This window comes from Chiloscyllium plagiosum, unplaced genomic scaffold, assembly GCF_037043375.1.
Source record: "Chiloscyllium plagiosum isolate Xiang-an unplaced genomic scaffold, Cpla_swu_hap1 HiC_scaffold_4, whole genome shotgun sequence".
Taxonomy (NCBI): domain Eukaryota; kingdom Metazoa; phylum Chordata; class Chondrichthyes; order Orectolobiformes; family Hemiscylliidae; genus Chiloscyllium; species Chiloscyllium plagiosum.
The window spans coordinates 66,391,192-66,411,594 of record NW_028270142.1 but is presented as its reverse complement, the minus strand read 5'-3'; the positions used below and the strand labels follow the sequence as shown (position 1 = coordinate 66,411,594).

The window sequence follows — 20,403 nt, the reverse complement described above, 5'->3', positions numbered from 1 at the left end:
ATTGACTTTAAACCTACAACCTCATCATGGCACACAATAACATCAAAGACCTTGAGATTCATCTTAATCAAAAAGCAGAGTACTGATGGGGGAAGACATGTTGAAAATTTAAAGTAAAAATAAAAATTGCTGTAAATACTCAATAGATCAGGCAATAAAATATTGCATTTGCAGCATTTGTTTGAAATTCTCCCTGTCACTTCACACTTTTGTTTTCAACTTATTTACTTCTGTCTCATGACTGTTTTGAGAGTGAAGACTTTTCTGTAATTTTTGTACATTTCTTTCATCTTCCCCTTGTGGATCTTACAGTAGCAAAGGCTGTTTGACACATTCAGTCTTGCACTGAGCTTTTGATTATTTACTCTTCATATCTGTCGCATCAAATCAATTACAAGGATGTGTTTGCAAAAAGAGAACCGATCCATTTGGGGTAATCATTTTGGTTTGCTCTTGCTGGACTTTAAAAAAGTTAAGTCAATTGAGAGTCAGATACTGTGTTTGTTCAGGGAATTGAACAGATGATTATCGCTGCAGGAATGTTGCTACACTATCTCCTTATATAGTTCCTGTCACATGTGAGGGAATAAACTAAGAAGGATTGGAAAATAAATCTCTTAGAGATTCTGCAGCCTAGTATTGTGTACCAGCCCTATAGTGGAGCTTTAAAACCAATAGGTTTTCCCAGTAAACCTTGGCAAAAAAGTTAGATATGTAGCTTTATAACTATATCTGTGGTATTTGGTGTAAATATCCAATTTGTTACATCATTGCTTAATAATTTGAATGGTAATCTGGCTATTTATGTTCAGGTTACATAACAGAGAAAATGGTTGCTGTTAAATATATTTCTTTGGGCCTCGTACTAAATATTGCTATAATCTGCAAGTATTAAATCCTTGGAAACAAGCTACTTTCAGCTTGAAGAACTGGCATCGCAGTGTTAAATCCTACAATTATAGTAAAATCTGATATTTGACAAACATTAGCCAAAGCAAACCAAAGAACTGTGGATGCTGAAGATCTAAAACAAAAACAGAAGTTGCTGGAGAAAGGCAGCAAGTCTTCCAGCATCTATAAAGAGGAAGACTTACGTTTCAAGTCCAGTAACCCTCTTTCAGAACTGATAGTAGCTAGGAAAAGATGGTATATATGCAGATGATGGGAGAAAGGGATATGGTGTGGGAGGAGTAAGCGGAAAGCTAGAGATGGAGCCCAGAGGGCGAGAAAGACATGCAGACAAGGGATAAATGATGGTAAGCCAGGGAAGAAGTTGATAAGTTGATAATGGCAACCGTAAGTAGCTGGGAATGGTTTGGCTGTGCTAAAAAGAAATAAAAGAAATAAATATTCCTTTTATTTCTGATGAAGGGCTTTTGCCCGAAACGTCGATTTCGAAGCTCCTTGGATGCTGCCTGAACTGCTGTGCTTTTCCAGCACCACTAATCCAGAATCTGGTTTCCAGCACCTGCTGTCATTGTTTTTACCTGTGCTAAAAAGAGCCTATGCTTGCTGAAATATTTATTTGCTTTGTCTTATCTGATGACGTCAGAGGTCAGACAACACTGGGTTAGAGTCCAACAGGTTTATTTGAAATCATAAGCTTGGACTGTATTCATCAGGTGAAGTGACAAAAGAGTTACACTCAGAAAGCTTGTGATTTTAAATAAACCTGTTGGACTATAACCTGGTATTGGGTGACTTCTGACTTTGTCCACCCCAATCAAATACTGGCACCTCCACATCATTTTTTGATGACAATAGTGATGAATACATTCATTGTGTTTTTTGCTGAACAATTAAGCCTGCCTCATATAAAAATAATCAGTAACAATCTGATTTTATTCCTTTGGTGTACTTAGCCTCAGGGTACTCTGTGCTTTACTTATTGCTTCAGTTTTATAATCTGAACTGGACATCAGCAACATGCAAAAAGACTGTGTGCGGATGGTTTCTACAATGATTCTTTCATGTTTCAGTATAATTAGTTTATTTTAGTTAAAATCAATCCAAAATTTGCTTGGATTTTTACTATAAATCTTTTTTTCTTATCTTTAAAGATCCTGAATTTGCACATCTTGGTGCCCTGAAACCATTGCCAGGTTAGTAAATACATTCAGCATTTACATGAACAACACTCATTTTGATCAATCTGATAATGCCATGTAATTCCCCATTGGATTTTCTTTTGTCTAACCCAGCGTGTGAGTTTGAAATGGGAGGACCTGAGGGGATCATTGAATCAAAACAAGTCGTGCAGGAAGGCAAAGCCAATCCCACGGAGGCAGTTGATTGTAAATGGTACATTCGAGCACCACCAAAATCCAAGGTCAGTGTTGTCCCAAAAATATTATTTTTACACATTAGAAGAAATTGTTTGCAAATGTTACTGAAAAAAAACACATTATGGCAGCATTTCATCAATCCATGGGGCCTTGTTCTTTGAAGATCAAAAAAATATGCACATGCACCATGCCTTGTTCAACTCAACAAAATGGGTGAAATTCATTCTTTGGTTAATTTCTCATGTGAAGGGCTTGATCAATCAGGGTCAACCTGCCTAGTTTATACATAAACAATGCTTGATTGTTGTCATCTAACTGGTGCATTCTCCATGGCAGCAGTCACAAGTTGCCAATCAATCAGCACTCTTCTTGTACAGAGTAAAAATATAACTTCCCCATTAATTTAGTATTTCTTATAATTTGTCCTGATGTGTGCAGAACGAACAGTTTCGACAAAATGTGTTTTTTTCCCAACACAACCAAATGATGACTTCTTTTGCTAATACTTCTACATTTTGGATAATGTTTTTGGTTGCGCTATACTTATTATGTGATCCTAGTTAACAAACTTATATTTGCATCTCACCTCAACTTTAATCGGCCAGTAGTTTTGAATGTGGATTTCCAATAGATACACAGAGCAAATTAAAATTGATTACTCTTTATATATATTTTTGAAAACTGTCAGAATACTTTACTGTTCACCAAACTGTGTCTTCTGCCAAACATTTATGATATTTTGATCCTTGATTCTTTTCACATATTCTGTCTTGTACAATGATGGTTAAAGCATATACATTAACCATCAAATATTTGAGTTCATAGCAGCTTTGGTGATTCAGACAATACATACCCGCAACATTGTGGTATTTGTAGACATCAGGGTAAGCTATGAGAAGAAATCAAAATTGCTGGCATGTAATTGGCAACTATAAAATAGATAATCAACTATCTCTAAAATAGATTGTTTTTTAAACTAATTAAAGAAATTCTTCATATGTTTTGATAAGTGATTTCATGTATCATGCAAGATTACAGTATCTAATTCAGCTTTGCATGCATTTAATTGATAGATTATGAGTATTTTGTATTCATTATTACTTTGAATCATGAAGACATTATTGCTTGTAGTTTTTGTACAATATTAAGAATAACCTTCAGGAAATACCTTGCTCTCACTCTGTGCTGTAACTCCACTGGAAATTTGTTTCATTGTGTGAGCAGCGCACCAACCACACTAACACAGTTACAGTATTGGAATGGGACAGCTCCTAGCTATTTCCGAGCAAGTGTTTTGTATAATTGTGTGAAGCATCCAATTAGGCATTTAGCTGTGTAAAGGTAAACTTCAGTGGTGACCCTGCAGCATGTCATCATTGCTTTTCCAACCAGATGGTCAGATATTGGGCTGTACTTAGTTCTTACAGTTGAATAGAAAAGGACACATATCCAGATGGCACACCAGAAAACCTGCGGTGATCTTGTTAAAAATTGCAAGAATTCCCAGCTCACATTTTGTCTATGTCAGGGAACTAACTGTGTTCCAGGAAAAGCAGAGGATGGGCACAGCAGCAGGGCCATAGGAGTGGTACATAACCACAGAATTGTGTTTTTGGGTACAGTGTTTGATGAGTAGGTCCCTATGATGGTTAATGAAATTGCTAAGGGTGGGGGTGTGGTTACTGAGAGAGAGAGAGACACTACAGTGTTACCAAAGATGGAGCCCTCTGTGGGCCACAGAGTACCTGAGAAAGAATCCTTCTCCTTAAGCATACGAGGTTATGAGTGTCTGTGAGACAGTGGGTGCATGTGCATGAGTGTGAGTATAAATGGGTATAAATCTGTGAGAGTATGTGTGTGTGTGTATAATGCAATGCGGTCACCAGTAGTGTGACCTGAATTCAAGGTGCTGGTTGAGGCCATCCCCATGGGGACCAAATTTGTCTATCAGCCTCTGCTCAGCCACTTTTCGTTGCTGCTTATACCAAAGTCTACCTTGGAGGATGGCCACCCGAAGGTCCGAGGTCAAATTACCCAAACCACTGAAGTACTCTCTGATGGGGCGGGAACACTCATGTCTGTTGATCGTTGTGCAGTGCCCAGTCATCCGTTGCTCTAGCCTCTGCTCGGTCTCACCAATGTACCATGCCTCAGACACTCCTACACACACACACACACATGCACCCTCTCACAGACTTATGCTCATTTATACTCACACTCACACACATGCATAGATAAGTTTGTGGGGTGAATTTGTACTTGCAGAGTTACATTTTACTTCGCTGAAAAACTGCATGAATCCATGTAAGATTCTGTAAATTCATTTTTTTAGATTAGACTCAGCCTAATCATTGTGGCACAGACAGTATCACACAGGGGAACTCACATCTTCAATACATTAACTGGGCTGATAGACAACAATTGTTAAACTTCACTTGAGAATGTAACTTTTAAAAAAAAAGCTTTGCGATTTACATATGAAAGAACTGAAACCAACATGGTCATTCTAAAAGATGAGAGACTTAACAAACAATCAAGGCCTGTTTCAATATATAATTTCAGTTACATCACACTGTAAACTTTTGCTATAAATTCTGTGTCTTACGATCTTATACTCCACAACCACCTGATGGAGCAACGCTCCGAAAATTAGTGCTTCCAGTTAAACCTGTTGGATTTTAACTTGGTGTTGTGTGATTTTTAATTTTGTACACCCAGTCCAACATCAGCATCTTCAAATCATGAATAAAAGGTAGAATTCTGAATGGATCAAAATAGCTTTTTTTTTAATATCAAAGTAAACAGCTGCAAGGTTTTTTGCATCACTTTATGCTGCCTGTAAGGCTGTTAATAAACTTGCTTTTTGTAAAATTTCTAACTTGTACATACTGTCTAGTTTCACTTTTAAGTTCATGACTTGAGTTTCTGAATTGAATTGGTGATTTGTTTTTACATTGGAGGTATTCAGCAAGTTTTGCAACATTGGATACAAGTGAAATGAAAGTAAAGTGCAGAAGAAACTCACCAGGTTAAGCAGCTGCTGTGAAAGAGCTGTGAACGTTTCAAGTCCAATGTGACTTCTTCAGACACTTCTTCAGTCAGACTCAAAAGATTCGCTCTGTTTATCTCTTCACAGATGCTGCTGGATCTGCTGAGTTTTTCCTGCTCTTGCTTTTTTTTAGATTACCAGAGCCTAAAGTGCCTTGCTTTTATTTGGCAATGAATAAAATAGGTTGGTGAATCTTTGTCTGAACTGAGAATACTAAAAGATGTAGCAGTGAAAGGGTTGGGGGAGAAGGCATAATTGGAGGGAAAGGAAAATAAGGTAAAAGGCTTGACAGATTAAATGACAAAAGGGAGAGAAGCAAGGTGATTTTGGCCCATGATGGTGAGTGGGCTGTAAGTGAAAGGGTAAGTGTTGGATAGAACAAATTCAGGCTTCTCGTCATCCTGTACTTCCTTAGTCAACAAACCTCAAGGCTCCAAGCATGCAGAAACAATTCGTTCACACACAAAAAGATTAAAAATAATTTGTCATGGATCTGAGAACCTGGTATTTTATAGCTGAAAACCTTATACAGAGATCTGAGTTGGTTGCTTTCTCAGAACATACTCAGTTTGAAACACAGAATGTAAGTTTAATTAAAATATGTATTAAAATGGTTCCAGTGTAATGAGACTATTCAGTTAGTGGGGGAGAGTGAGAAAATGGGACTGAAAATAGAGGTGTCTGCAAAGCAGTTGGAGTAGAGGAAGATTGCATTGAAGATTGCAGGAGTAGGAAGAAAGTTAAACAGCAATTTTAAAACAGCCAACTGACTGGAAGACAAGAAACTTTGAAATCAATGAGCTGATGAACTCCTTTGAAATGGAGTGCTCACTATTCTCACTCCAACCACTTTAGGGCAGCACAACACCAGGGTCCCAGGTTTGATTCCAGCCTTGGGTGACTTCTGTGTGGAGTTTGCACATTCTTCCCATGTCTGCGTGGGTTTCCTCCGGATGCTCCGGTTTCCTCCTACAGTCCAAAGACATGCAGGTCAGGTGAATTGGCCATGCCAAATTGCCCATAGTGTTAGGTGCATTAGTCAGAGGGAAATGGGTCTGGGTGGGTTACTCTCCGGAGGGTTGGTATGGACTTGTTGGACAGAAGGGCCTGTTTTTTTACTGTAGGGAATCTAATCTAATCATAAAAATCTGAAACCTCGACTTTAGAACGGTGTAAGTTTCAGGAGCTGCTTTGCAAGTAAAATATTGTGAATGCTGTTGTAAGGCACAACATGGCTCAAATCTTTGTCTTGATAAAGAAGCAAAAATAGCAGATGAGCTCTGAAATTACAATCCCTGTTCCCAAAAATGATACTTGCATTTTAACTGGAGTGGGAATGGAGTTATATGAAGCTTTGCCCATGACTGTTTTATTGAGGCAGATGCCATTTATAGAGATGATCCACATTCAACATTCAACAGTTGTTTGGGGAGGGAGTTGGGGGTGGGGAGCTTAGATACCTCTTGTGGGGTTATGATGAACTATCCTTTGTAATTATTAACCAGTAGACATAACTGTGCCTAAAAGGTACAAAAACCTTTGGAACTGTTAAAGTATCAAAATGTTTGATTTGTTGTTGGTCTGTTCACTGAGCTGGTGCATTTGTTGGCAGACATTTTTTCCCCTTTCTAGGTGACATCATCAGTGCTTCCTGTGAAGCACTGCCGTCCTGTTTCGCTTTGAATTGATGTGGTTCTGTTTGAGCTGTTTCTGGTTGGTGGCAGTTCTGGTTTTCCTTTGCTGTGGTTTGTATACTGGATCCGGGTCAATGTGTTTATTGATCGAGAATAAGTACAATGCTTCCAGGAATGCCCTTGCTGTTCTTTGTATGGCCTGTCCTAGTATTGTTGTGTTGTCCCAGTCAAGTGCATGGTTCTTCTTGTCCATGTGTATGGATACCAAGGAAAGTTGGTCATGTCACTTGGTTGCTAGTTGGTGTTCAGGGATGCAGGTCACTAGTTGTCTGCCTGTTTGTCCTACATAGTGCTTAAGCAATCGCTACATGGGATTTGTAAATTATAATTGCCCTTCGCATAGTAGGTACTGGGTCCTTTATTCTGGTAAGCCCCTGACAAAATGTGTTTTAACATGACATTGTTTTTTCTCAATAGAGTGTAGTCTGCAATATGGAACTTCAAGTAACAGAACTTTATCTATCTCCTGCACTTATGGGTATGAGAGAAAACAAGGTGAGTTAGCATGCTAGGTGAGGGGAAAATATGGTTGTGGGTGGAGCTAAGTTGGGATTGGGTATGTGAAGATCCATGAGGAGATGGGATACAGGGACATAGGAAATATGTGGGCTATGGGAATGGGTGAAGAGCATTACATAGCATGGATGAGGAATGGGGAACGTGTGGGTGTAAGGGGGAGTGATTGATGAATGAGGAATGAGGACTTGAGAAATCCTTTATGGTTTAATTCAATTTCTAGACAATGATATAAACCAACAATGGCAAATATTTAAAATGGCATTCAGCAGAGTTTAGGCAAACATATCCTATTAAGAAAAAAAGTATGACCTAAACACTAATAAATTTCTATATAAATAAAGACATGGGACAAATGTTGAGAATTAGAAAAGTGACATTCACTCAGCACACTAAAGTTAACAAAAAATGCAATGTAATTATGAAATTTCACTATCAGAAAATACAAGACAATTTTTTTCCCTTTTTTCTTTCATGGGATGTGAATGTTGTGACCAGTATTTTTTTGCCTATCCCTAAACACCCTGGAACTAAATGGCTTGCTTGGCCTTTTCAGAGGCAGTTAAGAATGACCCACATTCCTGTAGATCTTGAGAGTCACACGTAGGCCAAACCATATAAAGATGCAGATTTTCTATTCATTAAGAACAGTTTTTCTCAGTAATTGATGCTAATTTTGCAGTCAGTATTCCTGAGACTAGCCTTCAATTCAATATTTATTAATTGGATTTGAATTCCATGAGCCACGAGGTTAGGATTTGAATTTATGCCTTGGCAGAGCCTTAGCATGGGCTTCTGGATTACTGATCCACCTCTCCTTGTCTTCCCGAGGACAGGCCAAACAAAGTCCAGCAAGGGAATTCCTGGAAGCATGTTAAATATCATCATATTTACCAGCAAGGTAGAACAAATGGATATGACATTTAATGATGAGAAGAGTTTTTTTAAAAAATAAAATCACTAGAGCTTGGAAGCAGGCCATTTGGCCCATCAATTCCACACCAACCTTCCAAATAACATCCCATCCAGACCCTACCTCTGTAACCCTGCATTCCCACAGCTAACTTACCTAGCCTGCACACTATGGTCAATTTAGTATGGCCAATCCACTTAACCTGTATACCTTTGGGCTCTGGGAGGATACTGGAGCAAACCCATGCAGATATAGAGACTATATGCAAACTCCAACAGACAATTACCTGAGGCTGGAATTGAACCCAGGTTGTTAGCACTGTGAGGCAGCAGTGCTAGCCACTGAGCCACCTCCTGATTAGGATAAGCTAATAAATTCAAAGATGGTAAACTTTTAGTCAACATAAAATAATTTAGGGTAGAGATAGCAGAGGCGTCATTACATTTAGCTTAATACCAAAGGTCAGAAAAAATTATTTTCATTAAAGGAGAAAATAGAAGAACACCTAGAAGCAAGAAATATAGTATTAATTAGTCAGTATGGGTTTTGAATGTGAGAATTTTGGTTGATTGACATTTTGAAGAGATAATGAAGTCTTATGTTTCCAGCTAATTTGTTGAAGTCATTACTGGACAATTTGAATCCAGGACTTCCTGGCTTGAATTTTTTTTTTAAATTAACAAGGTTGTTTTTCACTAAAGCACAAGTACACAATGTTGCAGCTTCAACAATAAAACAATATTTTATTATGCAAAAGAAAAGATGGTAAAGTAGAACAAACCAAACTATTTTTCTATAACACAATTTTAATCATCGTGAAACGAACAGTAAAAATCCAATGCTATTATTCTCAAAATCATTACTTTAAACTAAACAAAGACGAGAGAGAATCCCCTTCTTTATCTTATCCACAGGTTTCAATTAATTGTTTCTTTCAGTTCCCAGTCTTGAGCGTTTGATAGCCTCTTCTTTGATTATTTACACAAACTGAGTTTAGATATTCTTGGTTTTCAAATAACCCCTTCAGGATTCTAAGGCAGCATTTCTGATCTGCACCTATCAAACTAAAATCCTGACACTAAAGAAATCTATTTTCCAACTATTCTGAATTCTCTCCTTTGGAGGAATAATGTTTTTATATCTCCCTCTATCCAGGACTTCTGGAAACTAAACACTATTCAAGACATAGGATTTTCACTTTAGCAAAAAAACTCAATTCTCAATTCTTCTCTCTGAAAGCAAGCTAATGCTCTTCAATGTTTACTCTATGTGCTCACAAAATTCTCCCAATGTACAAAATCCCCATTGTAAACCCAAAAGACTCTCTCTCTCTCTTTCATTAGTTTAAAATAATAACCATGACTGCAGAAATGCTGATAAGTTAATCATTAAAACTCATCATATACACAAACCAAAACTGATATACCACAATTTCAAAATCTAAACTCTATAGTAAATGATTTCAATACACAAAACATACAACCTGCATCATACAGGAGAAATAGAAAGTGCATCACATGTGATTTGTCTGAATTTTCAAAAATCTTCGAAAAGGTGCCCCATAAGATCCCATTGTGTGGAATTAGGGAAGTAGCTGAATGGAATGAATACTGGCTTCAAGTCAAAAAGTAGAGAATGGAAGTAAAGTGAGATTGTTGAAAGTCGTAGGAGGTGGGCAGTGCAAGAATCTATGTTGAATTTACTACTATCCTCACTTTATATAAGAACATAAGAAATACGAGCAGGAGTAGGCCATCTGGTCCATCCAGCCTGCTCTACCATTCAAGAAGATCATCGCAGATCTTTTCATGAACTCAACTCCATTGCCTGCCCACTCACCATAACCTTTACATCCTTTTCTGTTCAAAAATCTATCTCTGCCTTAAAAATCTTTCAATGAGGTAGCCTCAACTGCTTCACTGGGCAGGGAATTCCACAGATTTACAACGCTTTGGGTGAAGAAGTTCCTCCTCAACTCAGTCCTAAATCTGCTTCCCCTTATTTTGCTTAGAGACTAAAAAAAATGCAGATGCTGGAATCCGAAGTAAACAGGCAGGAATCTGGAAGAATACAGCAAGCCAGGCAGCATCAGGAGATAGAGAAGTCAATGTTTCAGACTGAAGAAGGGTTACACCCGGAACATTGATTTCTCTACTTCCTGATGCTGCCTGGCTTGCTGTGTTTTCCAGCCTCCAGCCTATCCCCTTATTTTGAGGCTGTGTTCCCTAGTACTAGTTTCACCCGCCAGTGGAAAAAAGCCTCTCCACTTCTATTTTCTCTATTCCCTTCATAAATTTATATATTTCTATAAGATAACCTCCCCATTCTTCTAAATTCCAATGAGTATAGTCCTAGTCTACTCAATCTCTTCTCGTAAAGCAACCCTCTCAACTCCAGAGTCAACCTAGTGAACCTCCTCTTGCACCTCTGCAGTGCCAGTGTATCCTTCGTCAAGTAAGAAGATCAAAACTGTGCATAGTACTCTAAGTGTGGCCTCACCAGGACCTTGTACAGCTGCAACATAACCTCCCTATTTTTAAACTCCCTCTAGCAAGGAAGGACAATATTCCATTGCAACCTTAATTATCTGCTGCACCTGCAAATCAATATTTTGTGATTCTTGCCACCTAGGTCCATCTGCACAGCAGCGTACTGAAGTTTTTCACCATTTAAATAATAGTCCATTTTGCTGTTATTCCTATCAAAGTGGATGACCTCACATTTACCAACATTGTACTCCATCTGCCAGGCCCTTGCCCACTCACTGAACCTATCTATATCCTTCTGCAGACTTTAAGTGTCCTCTGCACACTTTGTTCTACCATTCATCTTAGTGTCATCTGCAAACTTTGTCACATGACACTTGGTCCCCAACTCTAAATCATCTATGTAAATTGTAAATAATGGCAATCCCAACACTGATCCCTGAGGCGCATCACTAGCCAGTGATCACCAACCAAAAAAACACCCATTCATCCCCACTCTTTGCTTTCTGTTGGTTGACCCATTCTCTGTCCATGCGAATACATTACCCATGGGACAGGCAGCATCAGGAGGTGGAGAAGTCAACGTTTCGGGTGCAACACTTATTAAGGACTCCCGTCCTGAAGAAGGGTTACACCCGAAAGGTTGACTTTTCCACTTCCTGATGCTGCCTGGCCTGCTGTATTCTTTCAGCCACCTGCCTGTCTATTTTGGATTTCAGCATCTGCAGTTTTTTTGTCTCTAATGCATTACCCATAACGCTGCACCTTTATCTTGCAGCAGCCTTTTGTGTGGCACCTTATCAAATCCTTTCTGATACACCCATTGTCCATTTCACTTGTAATGTCCTCACAAAATTCTAATAAATTAGCTACACATGACTTGCCTTTCGTGAACCCATGCAGCATCTGCACAATGGAACAATTTCTAACTTGATGTATTGGTATTTCTTCCTTGATTATAGATTCAAGCATTTTCTCCACTGCAGAAGTTAAGCTAATGGGCCTACAGCTACCCGCCTTTTGCCTACTGCCTTTTTAAAATAGTCATGTCACATTTACTGTTTTCCAATCTGCCGGAATTGCCCCTGACTTCAGAAAATTTTGGTGAATTGTCACAAGCTCCTTTGCTAATTTCCCTGATGTCTCTTTTAGTACCCTGGGATGCATTCCATCAAGGTCAGCAGACGTGTCTAACATTAGTCCCATTAGCTCATCCAACACTACCTCTTTCGTGATAATGGGCGTTTCTAGGTCCTCACCTGCCATAGTCGTCTTCTCCTCAATTATTGGCATATTATTTGTATCTTCCATTGTAAAGACCAACATAAAATACCTGTTCAACACCTTGGTTATTTCCTAATTTTCCATTATTAAATCCACCATCCAATCTTCTAAAAGACAAATGGTTACCTTAAACACTGTTTTCAAATTTCTGGCTGTAACAGGCTGCTCCTTTTTTCAGGTATTTTAGTGTCAGAAGTGATTTCCTGGAATTCCATGAGGAGCAATTACTCTTTTATATGCTATTGCATTGTTTTGGGACTTTGGAGAAAAAAAAGTCAAAACAACGGCACTTTTAAAAGGGAGAGGAACAGACAAAGGCAGCACATGATGAGGTCAGTACAGGAGAGAGAGAGAGAGAGAGAGAGAGAAAACCCACACTGCTAACTAACACAGCAATGAACCTGTGCAGTTACTGCTTTTTCTGTAGAATTCATGTATCACTGGGCATCGGAGTGCATCTGGGAAAATTAACAAACAGTGACAGTCACAACTGATCTTGGAGGAACCAGTTTGGGAGAGGTCACAGCGCAGAGACAGATAAGTGAATAGTTTTAAGTGTGGCCTTGGGGCCTTGCTGTAAGTGGATTCTTTCTTGATTATATGTTTTATTGAGATATGTCTCTTGAGTAAACTGAAAAATATAAGTCATAAGTATTAAGTTAGCCTGGAGCAGTGTTTGTCGAGGAAGAAGACGGTGCTATTTTCTGGGTCTGCAAATTGAAGGAAGCAAAAATGGCCTTTAGTAGATTGATATGCTCTTCTAGGTAAAAACAATGACTGCAGATGCTGGAAACCAGATTCTGGATTAGTGGTGCTGCAAGAGCACAGAGGTTCAGGCAGCATGTCGGATGTGGGAGTTTAGGGAACGTTTACGTATTACAGAGGATTATATCTGCAATAAATAGCATTGGTTGTGAATTCTATCAGATCGAATGGAACGGTTGGAGTGACAGTTAGAGGCAATGAGGAATTTACAAGAGCAAGGGGGTGTGATGGATGGCAGTTATAGGAAGGGAGAAAAGTCGCAGATACAGTCACAAAGATGGGTTAACTCTAGGAAAGGTAAGAGACGTAGGCAGGTAGTGCAGGAGTCTTCTGTGGCTATCCCCATTTCAAACAAGTATGCTGTTTTGGAAAATGTAGGGGTGATAGATTCTCAGGACAATGTAGCACAAACAGCCAATTTTCTGGTATTGAGACTGGCTCTAATGCAATGAGGGGTATGTTAGGTTCCAAGAGATCAATTGTGATACGGGACTGTCTAGTCCAAGACACAGACAGATGTTTCTGTGGCCAGCTTAGAAAAAAAAGAATGGCATATTGCTTCCCTCGTGCCAGGATCAAGGATATCTCAAAAGGGGTGCAGAATGATCTCAATGGGGAGAGGGAACAGCAGGAGGTCATTATACACATTGGAACCAACGATGTATGAAGGGAAAAGGTTGAGATTCTGAAGGTAGAATACAGAGAGTTAGGCAGAAATTTAAAAATGAGGTCCTCGAGAGTAGTAACATCTGGATGACTTCTGGTGCTACGTGCTAGTGAGGGTAGAAATAGGAGGAGAGAGCAGAAGAATGCATGACTGAGGAGCTGGTGTATGGGAGAAGGATTCACATTTTTGGAACATTGCAATCTCTTCTGGGCAGAAGTGACCTGTATAAGAAAGACGCATTACACCTAAATTGGAAGGGGCCTAACATACTGGCAGGGAGATTTGCTAGAGCTGCTCGGGAGGATTTAAACGAGTAAGGTAGGCGTAGGACCCAGGGAGATAGTGAGGAAAGAGATCAGTCTGAGACTGGAACAGTTGAGAAAGAGAGCGAGTCAAACAGTCAGAGCAGGCAGGGACAAATCAAATCAGAGAACAAGGTAGGACTAATAAATTAAACTGTATTTACTTCAATGCAAGGGGCCTAACAGGGAAGGCAGATGAACTCAGGGCATGATTAGGAACATGGGACAGGAATACCATAGCAATTACAGAAACATGGCTCAGGATTAGACAGGACTGGCAGCTTAATGTTCCAGGATACAAATGCTACATGAAGGGCATAAAAGGAGGCAAGAGAGGAGAGGGAGTCGTGTTTTTGATAAGGGATTGCATTACAGTTGTACTGAGGGAGGATATTCCCGGAAATACATTCAGGAAAGTTAGTTGGGTGAAACTGAGAAATAAGAAAGGGATGATCACCTTATTGGTTTTGTGTTATAGACATCCGAATAGTCAGAAAGAAATTGAGAAACAAATTTGTAAGGAGATCTCAGTTACCTGTAGGAATAACAAGTTGGTTATGGTAGGGGATTTCAACTTTCCAAACATAGACTGGGACTGCCATAGTGTTCAGGGTTTAGATAGAGAGGAATTTGTTAAGTGTGTACAAGAAAGCTTTCTGATTCAGTATGTGGATGTACCTACTAGAGAAGGGGCAAAACTTGACCTACTCTTGGGAAATAAAGCAGGGCAGGTGACTGAGGTGTCAGTGGGGAAGCACTTTGGGGCCAGTGACCATAATTCTATTAATTTAAAATAATGATGGAAAAACGTGGACCAGATCTAAAAGTTGAAGTTCTAAATTAGAGGAAGACCAATTTTGACGGTTTTAGGCAAGAACTTTCAAAAGCTGATTGGGGGCAGATGTTCGCAGGTAAAGGGACGGCTGGAAAATGGGAAGCCTTCAGAAATGAGATAACGAGAATCCAGAGACAGTGTATTCCTGTTGGTTGAAAGGAAAGGCTGGTAGGTGTAGAGAATGCTGATTACAAAAGAAATTGAGGATTTGGTTAAGAAAACGAAGGAAACATATGTAAGGTATAGACAGGATAGATCAAATCAATCCTGAGAAGAGTATAAAGGCAGTAGGAGTTTACTTAAGAGGGGCATCAGGAGGGCAAAAAGAGGACAGAAATAGCTTTGGCAAATAGGGTTAAGGAGAATCCAAAGGGTTTTTACAAATACATTAAGGACAAAAGGGTAACAAGGTGGAGAATAGGGCCCCTCAGAGATCAGCCAGGTGGCCTTTGTGTGGAGCACAGGAGTTGGGGAAGATACTAAACGAGTATATTGCATCAGTCTTTACTGTGGAAAAGAACATGGAAGATATAGAATGTAGGGAAATAGATGGTGACATCTTGAAAAATGTCCATATTACAGAGGAGGAAGTGCTGGATGTCTTAAAATACATAAAAGTAGATAATTCCTCAGGACCTGATCAGGTGTAACCTAGAACACTGTGGTATGCTAGGGAAGTGATTGCTGGGTCTCTTGCTAAGATATTTGTATCATTAATAGTCATAGGTGAGGTGCAGAAAGACTGGAGGTTGGCTAACGTGATGCCAGTTTTTAAGAAAAGTGGTATGTACAAGCCAGGGAACTATAGACCAGTGAGCCTGACGTTGGTGCTGGGCAAGTTGTTGGAGGGAATCCTGAGTGCTAGGATGTGCATGTATTTGGCAAGGCAAGTACTGATTAGGTAAAAAAGAACACACCAGATGGCCTCCTTCTTTAGAGACCGCAATTTCCCTTCCCACGTGGTTAAAGATGCCCTCCAACGCATCTCATCCACATCCCGCACCTCCGCCCTCAGACCCAACCCCTCCAACCGCAACAAGGACAGAACGCCCCTGGTGCTCACCTTCCACCCTACCAACCTTCGCATAAACCAAATCATCTGCCGACATTTCCGCCACCTCCAAACAGACCCCACCACCAGGGATATATTTCCCTCCCCACCCCTCTCCGCCTTCCGCAAAGACCGTTCCCTCCGTGACTACCTGGTCAGGTCCACGCCCCCCTACGACCCACCCTCCCATCCTGGCACTTTCCCCTGCCACCGCAGGAACTGTAAAACCTGCGCCCACACCTCCTCCCTCACCTCCATCCAAGGCCCCAAAGGAGCTTTCCACATCCATCAAAGTTTTACCTGCACATCCACTAATATCATCTATTGTATCCGTTGCTCCCGATGCGGTCTCCTCTACATTGGGGAGACTGGACGCCTCCTAGCAGAGCGCTTTAGGGAACATCTCCGAGACACCCGCACCAATCAACCACATCGCCCAGTGGCTCAACATTTCAACTCCCCCTCCCACTCTGCCGAGGATATGGAGGTGCTGGGCCTCCTCCACCGCCGCTCCCTCACCACCAGACGCCTGGAGGAAGAACGCCTCATCTTCCGCCTCGGAACACTTCAACCCCAGGGCATCAATGTGGATTTTAACAGTTTCCTCATTTCCCCTTCCCCCACCTCATCCTAGCTTCTAACCTCCAGAAACTCGATCCCCTGACCTGTCCGGACTTGTCCGACCTGCCCAGCTCCTTTTCCACCTATCCACTCCACCCTCTCCTCCCTGACCTATCACCTTCATCTCCTTCCCCACTGACCTATTGTACTCTATGTCACTCTCCCCCACCCCCACCCTCCTCTAGCTTATCTCTCCATGCTTCAGGCTCTCTGCCTTTATTCCTGATGAAGGGCTTTTGCCCGAAACGTCGATTTTGCCTGTCCTCGGATGCTGCCTGAATTGCTGTGCTCTTCCAGCACCACTGATCCAAGTACTGATTAGGGACAGTCAGCATGACTTTGTGCGTGGGAAATCATGTCTCATAAACTTGTTTGAGTTTTTGATGAAGTAACAAAGAGGATTGATGAGGGCAGAGTGGTAGAAGTGATTTATATGGATTTCAGTAATGCATTCGACAAGGCGCCCCATGGGAGACTGGTTAGCAAGGTTAGATCTCATGGAATACGGGGACAACTGGCCATTTGGAGACAAAACTGGCTCAAATGTAGAAGACAGAGGGTGGTGGTGGACGGTTGTTTTTCAGACTGGAGGCCTGTGACCAGTGGAGTGCCACTAGGATTGGCGCTGGGTCCACTACTTTTCGTAATTTATCTAAATGATTTGGATGTGAGCATAAGAGTTTTGGTAAGTAAGTTTGCAGATGACACCAAAATTGGAGGTGTAGTGGACAGTGAAGAAGGTTACCTCGGATTACAATGGGATGGAATCAATGTGCTGAGAAGTGGCAGATGGAGTTTAATTTAAATGTGAGGTGCTGCATTTGAGGTGTTGCTGAACAAAGAGACCTTGGAGTGCAAGTTCCTTGAAAGTGGAGTTGCAGGTAGTTAGGTTAGTGAAGACGGCCTTTGGTATGCTTTCCTTTATTGGTCAGAGTATTGAGTAAAGGAGTTGGGAGGTCATGTTGTGGCTGTACAGGACATTGGTTAGGCCATGTTTGGAATATTTCATGCAGTTCTGGCCTCCTTTCTATCAGAAGGATGTTTTGAAACTTAGAAGGGTTCAGAAAAGATTTACAAGGATGATGCCGGTTGGAGGGTTTGAGTGATCAGGAGACGTTGAATTAGCTGAAGCTGTTTTCCCAAGAGCATCGGAAGCTGAGGGGTGACCTTATAGAGGTTTATAAAATCATGAGGGGCATGGATAGCATAAATAGACAAGGTCTTTTCCCTGGAGTGGGGGAGTCCAGAACTAGAGAGCGTAGGTTTAGGGTGAGAGGGGAAAGATATAAAAGAGACCTAAGGTGCAACTTTTTCAAGCAGAGGGTGGTGCATGTGTGGATTTGGCTGCCAGAGGAAGTGGTGGAGACTAGAACAATTGCAACATTTAAAAGATATCTGGATGTGTATATCAATAGGAAGGGTTTGGAGGGATATGGGCCGGATGCTGGCAAGTGGAACTAGATTGGGTTGGGATTTCTGGTCAGCATGGACGAGTTGGACTGAAGGGTCTGTTTTTGTGGTGTACATCTCTGTGACTCTATTTGAAGAAACCTTTGCTATCTCTTCATATTCTGAGCTACCCACATTGTTCACCTTACCTTTCTTGAGAGTACTGAGGATGATTTGCAGCATACTACAGAACGACACAAATAAGTCTGCAGATTGGACAAACAATTGGAAAATGATGTTTACCACACACAAATATGAGGGAATACATTCTGACAGCAAGAATGTGGATGTCACTTATTATTTGAAATGTAAGATTCTCGGCAGGGCAGATGAATAAATGGATTTCTGAGTACAAATACATCATCTCAGATTCGCAATGTCATAAAAGACAAACCAACCATTGGACTTTGTTTCTGGAGGGATGGATTTGAAAATAGACAAGTTATGCTAAACCTAAGTTGGTTATAGTATGACATCTGGTTCAGCTTGCCATATTCTAAAAGGCGTAGAGATACATTTGAGAGGACACTGACAGTATTTATAAGTACAATACTAGAACTACATCAGAATATATACAAGGAAAGAACTGACAGCTTGGGTCACATTTCTCCTGAGAGGTGACCTAATCAAAGTATTTTAAATTATGAAAGATTCTGATAGAAGGAAATGGTTTCCTTTTGTGGGACAGATCATAACTGGAGTAGATCATTATAAGATTGTTGCTAAGTAATCCAACAGGGAATTCAAAGAAACATCTTTATTCAACTAGTGGTGAAAATTTGGAACTTATTACCACAAAGAGTAGTTGAAGTGAATAGGATGCATTTAATGTGAAGCTGGACTTGAAGAAAAGTGAAGGATAAAGGAATTGAGTGTTACAATGATTGATTTAAATTAGGAGAAATGGGAGGAGGCAGACATGGAACATCAGTATGGACTAGTTAGGTTAAATAGCCATGTCTGTACTAATCATTCTGTGTAACCATATTTAATGGGGACAGCATCACCTCCATTTTCTGCTCCAAGTCACGCATGATTATAACTTGAAAATAAATTGCTGTTCCTTAAATATTGCTAGGTCAAAGTCTAAAATTGTCTGACAGTGCTGTGCAAGTACCTTCACCCAAGGTATTATTCAAGAAAGTTACTCATCAGTGCCTAATGAGGGCAATTTTGGATGAACACAAAATGCTGGCCTTTCTAGCAATATCCCTATTCCTTGAACAAAGCAATAAAAATACTCAAAATAAATAAACCTCTCTGCATGTTTAATTTCTCCTCAATTCAGCACTTTCCCCTGACACATGAACACATCAATATCATTGTTTTTCAGTCCACTATACTGCAGTATATGTTGAATGTGCCAAATGTTCTCTAAGTGCTCCACTTCTGCTCAGTGGCTTTTGAGGATCAAGCAGCACTCAAAAGATGTAGTCAATTGTCCTGCCTCATTAATGTCCCCAGCCCCCACAGTGAGATTCCTGAGCTGTTACATATTGATTGTTGTAGTGATGAGAGAAAAGGATAGTGGGAAAATAAAGAAAACAAAGCCAATATAGTCTTTTGGATCACAGTACTTCATGGATTGTCCTGCTGTTGGAGAATTGTTGTGAAAACTCACATCCCTGAGTCATCCCCAAATGAAGGAACAACCAAAGCCACAGCCATTTTGGCCATCTATGACCTAGGTGTGTTGAGAATACTACTGTCTTCCAAAGAAGTACAGCAGAGTAAAATAAGTTGGATAAATGCAAAATATTGCAAATGCGAGAAATCTGAAATAGACAGAAAAAGTGCTGGAGAACCTCAGCAGACCTGCAGCATCTCTGAAGACAGAAACAGAGTTAATGTTTTGAGTCCAGTCGACTCTTCGTCGGAATGAATTAGAACTCATTTAGCAGAATAACCTGACTAGCATAAATTTTCATTAGCAAGTATGTTACTAATTTATTTGCAGTCCATTTTAAATGTCACTTCTAATTCTGGAATTTATTAATATATTTCCGTTATATTTTTAATATTTTATCCTTTATTTGCTTTTCTTGACTCTTCCAGATAGTGGTCACATCTGTTATCTTTTGGTTCCCTGAGCTCTGTCACCTCCCCATGTATCATGTCCAAATCTCCAATTTTCATTTTTTTTTATTTGTTCATGTGATATGGGTGTTATTGATTGGAGCAGAATTTATTAACTGACCCTAATTGCCCTCAAGAAGATAGTGATGAGTTGCCTTCTTGAACAACTGCTGTCTTTCAGAAGGGAGTTCCAGAATTTTGGCCCAATTCATTGAACAATGTGGATCAGGACTCTCTTGTTCAATTTAAATAAAGTGCAGCTCATTAAATGATCTAGGCTTCTCACTGCCTCTCTGAGATGGTTGGGTTTAGGTCCTTCACAAGTGATCAGTTGAATCCTGTTAATATATGAAAAATAATCAAGGATAACTCACTGCATGAATGTTGATATTTAACATTATATGTGAATA

At 40.2% G+C, this 20,403-nt stretch overlaps 1 protein-coding gene across 2 annotated transcripts in view; it reads left to right on the top strand.

The window, feature by feature from the left end:
• Positions 1–20,403, top strand: part of neto1l (neuropilin (NRP) and tolloid (TLL)-like 1, like) — a 223,954-nt gene that overhangs the window by 109,137 nt on the left and 94,414 nt on the right. For both annotated transcript variants that reach the window (XM_043688455.2, XM_043688456.2), the window contains exons 5-6: positions 2,061–2,102; positions 2,202–2,329. In XM_043688455.2, coding sequence (XP_043544390.1) covers positions 2,061–2,102; positions 2,202–2,329 — 170 coding nt within the window. The remainder of the gene's footprint in view (positions 1–2,060; positions 2,103–2,201; positions 2,330–20,403) is intronic.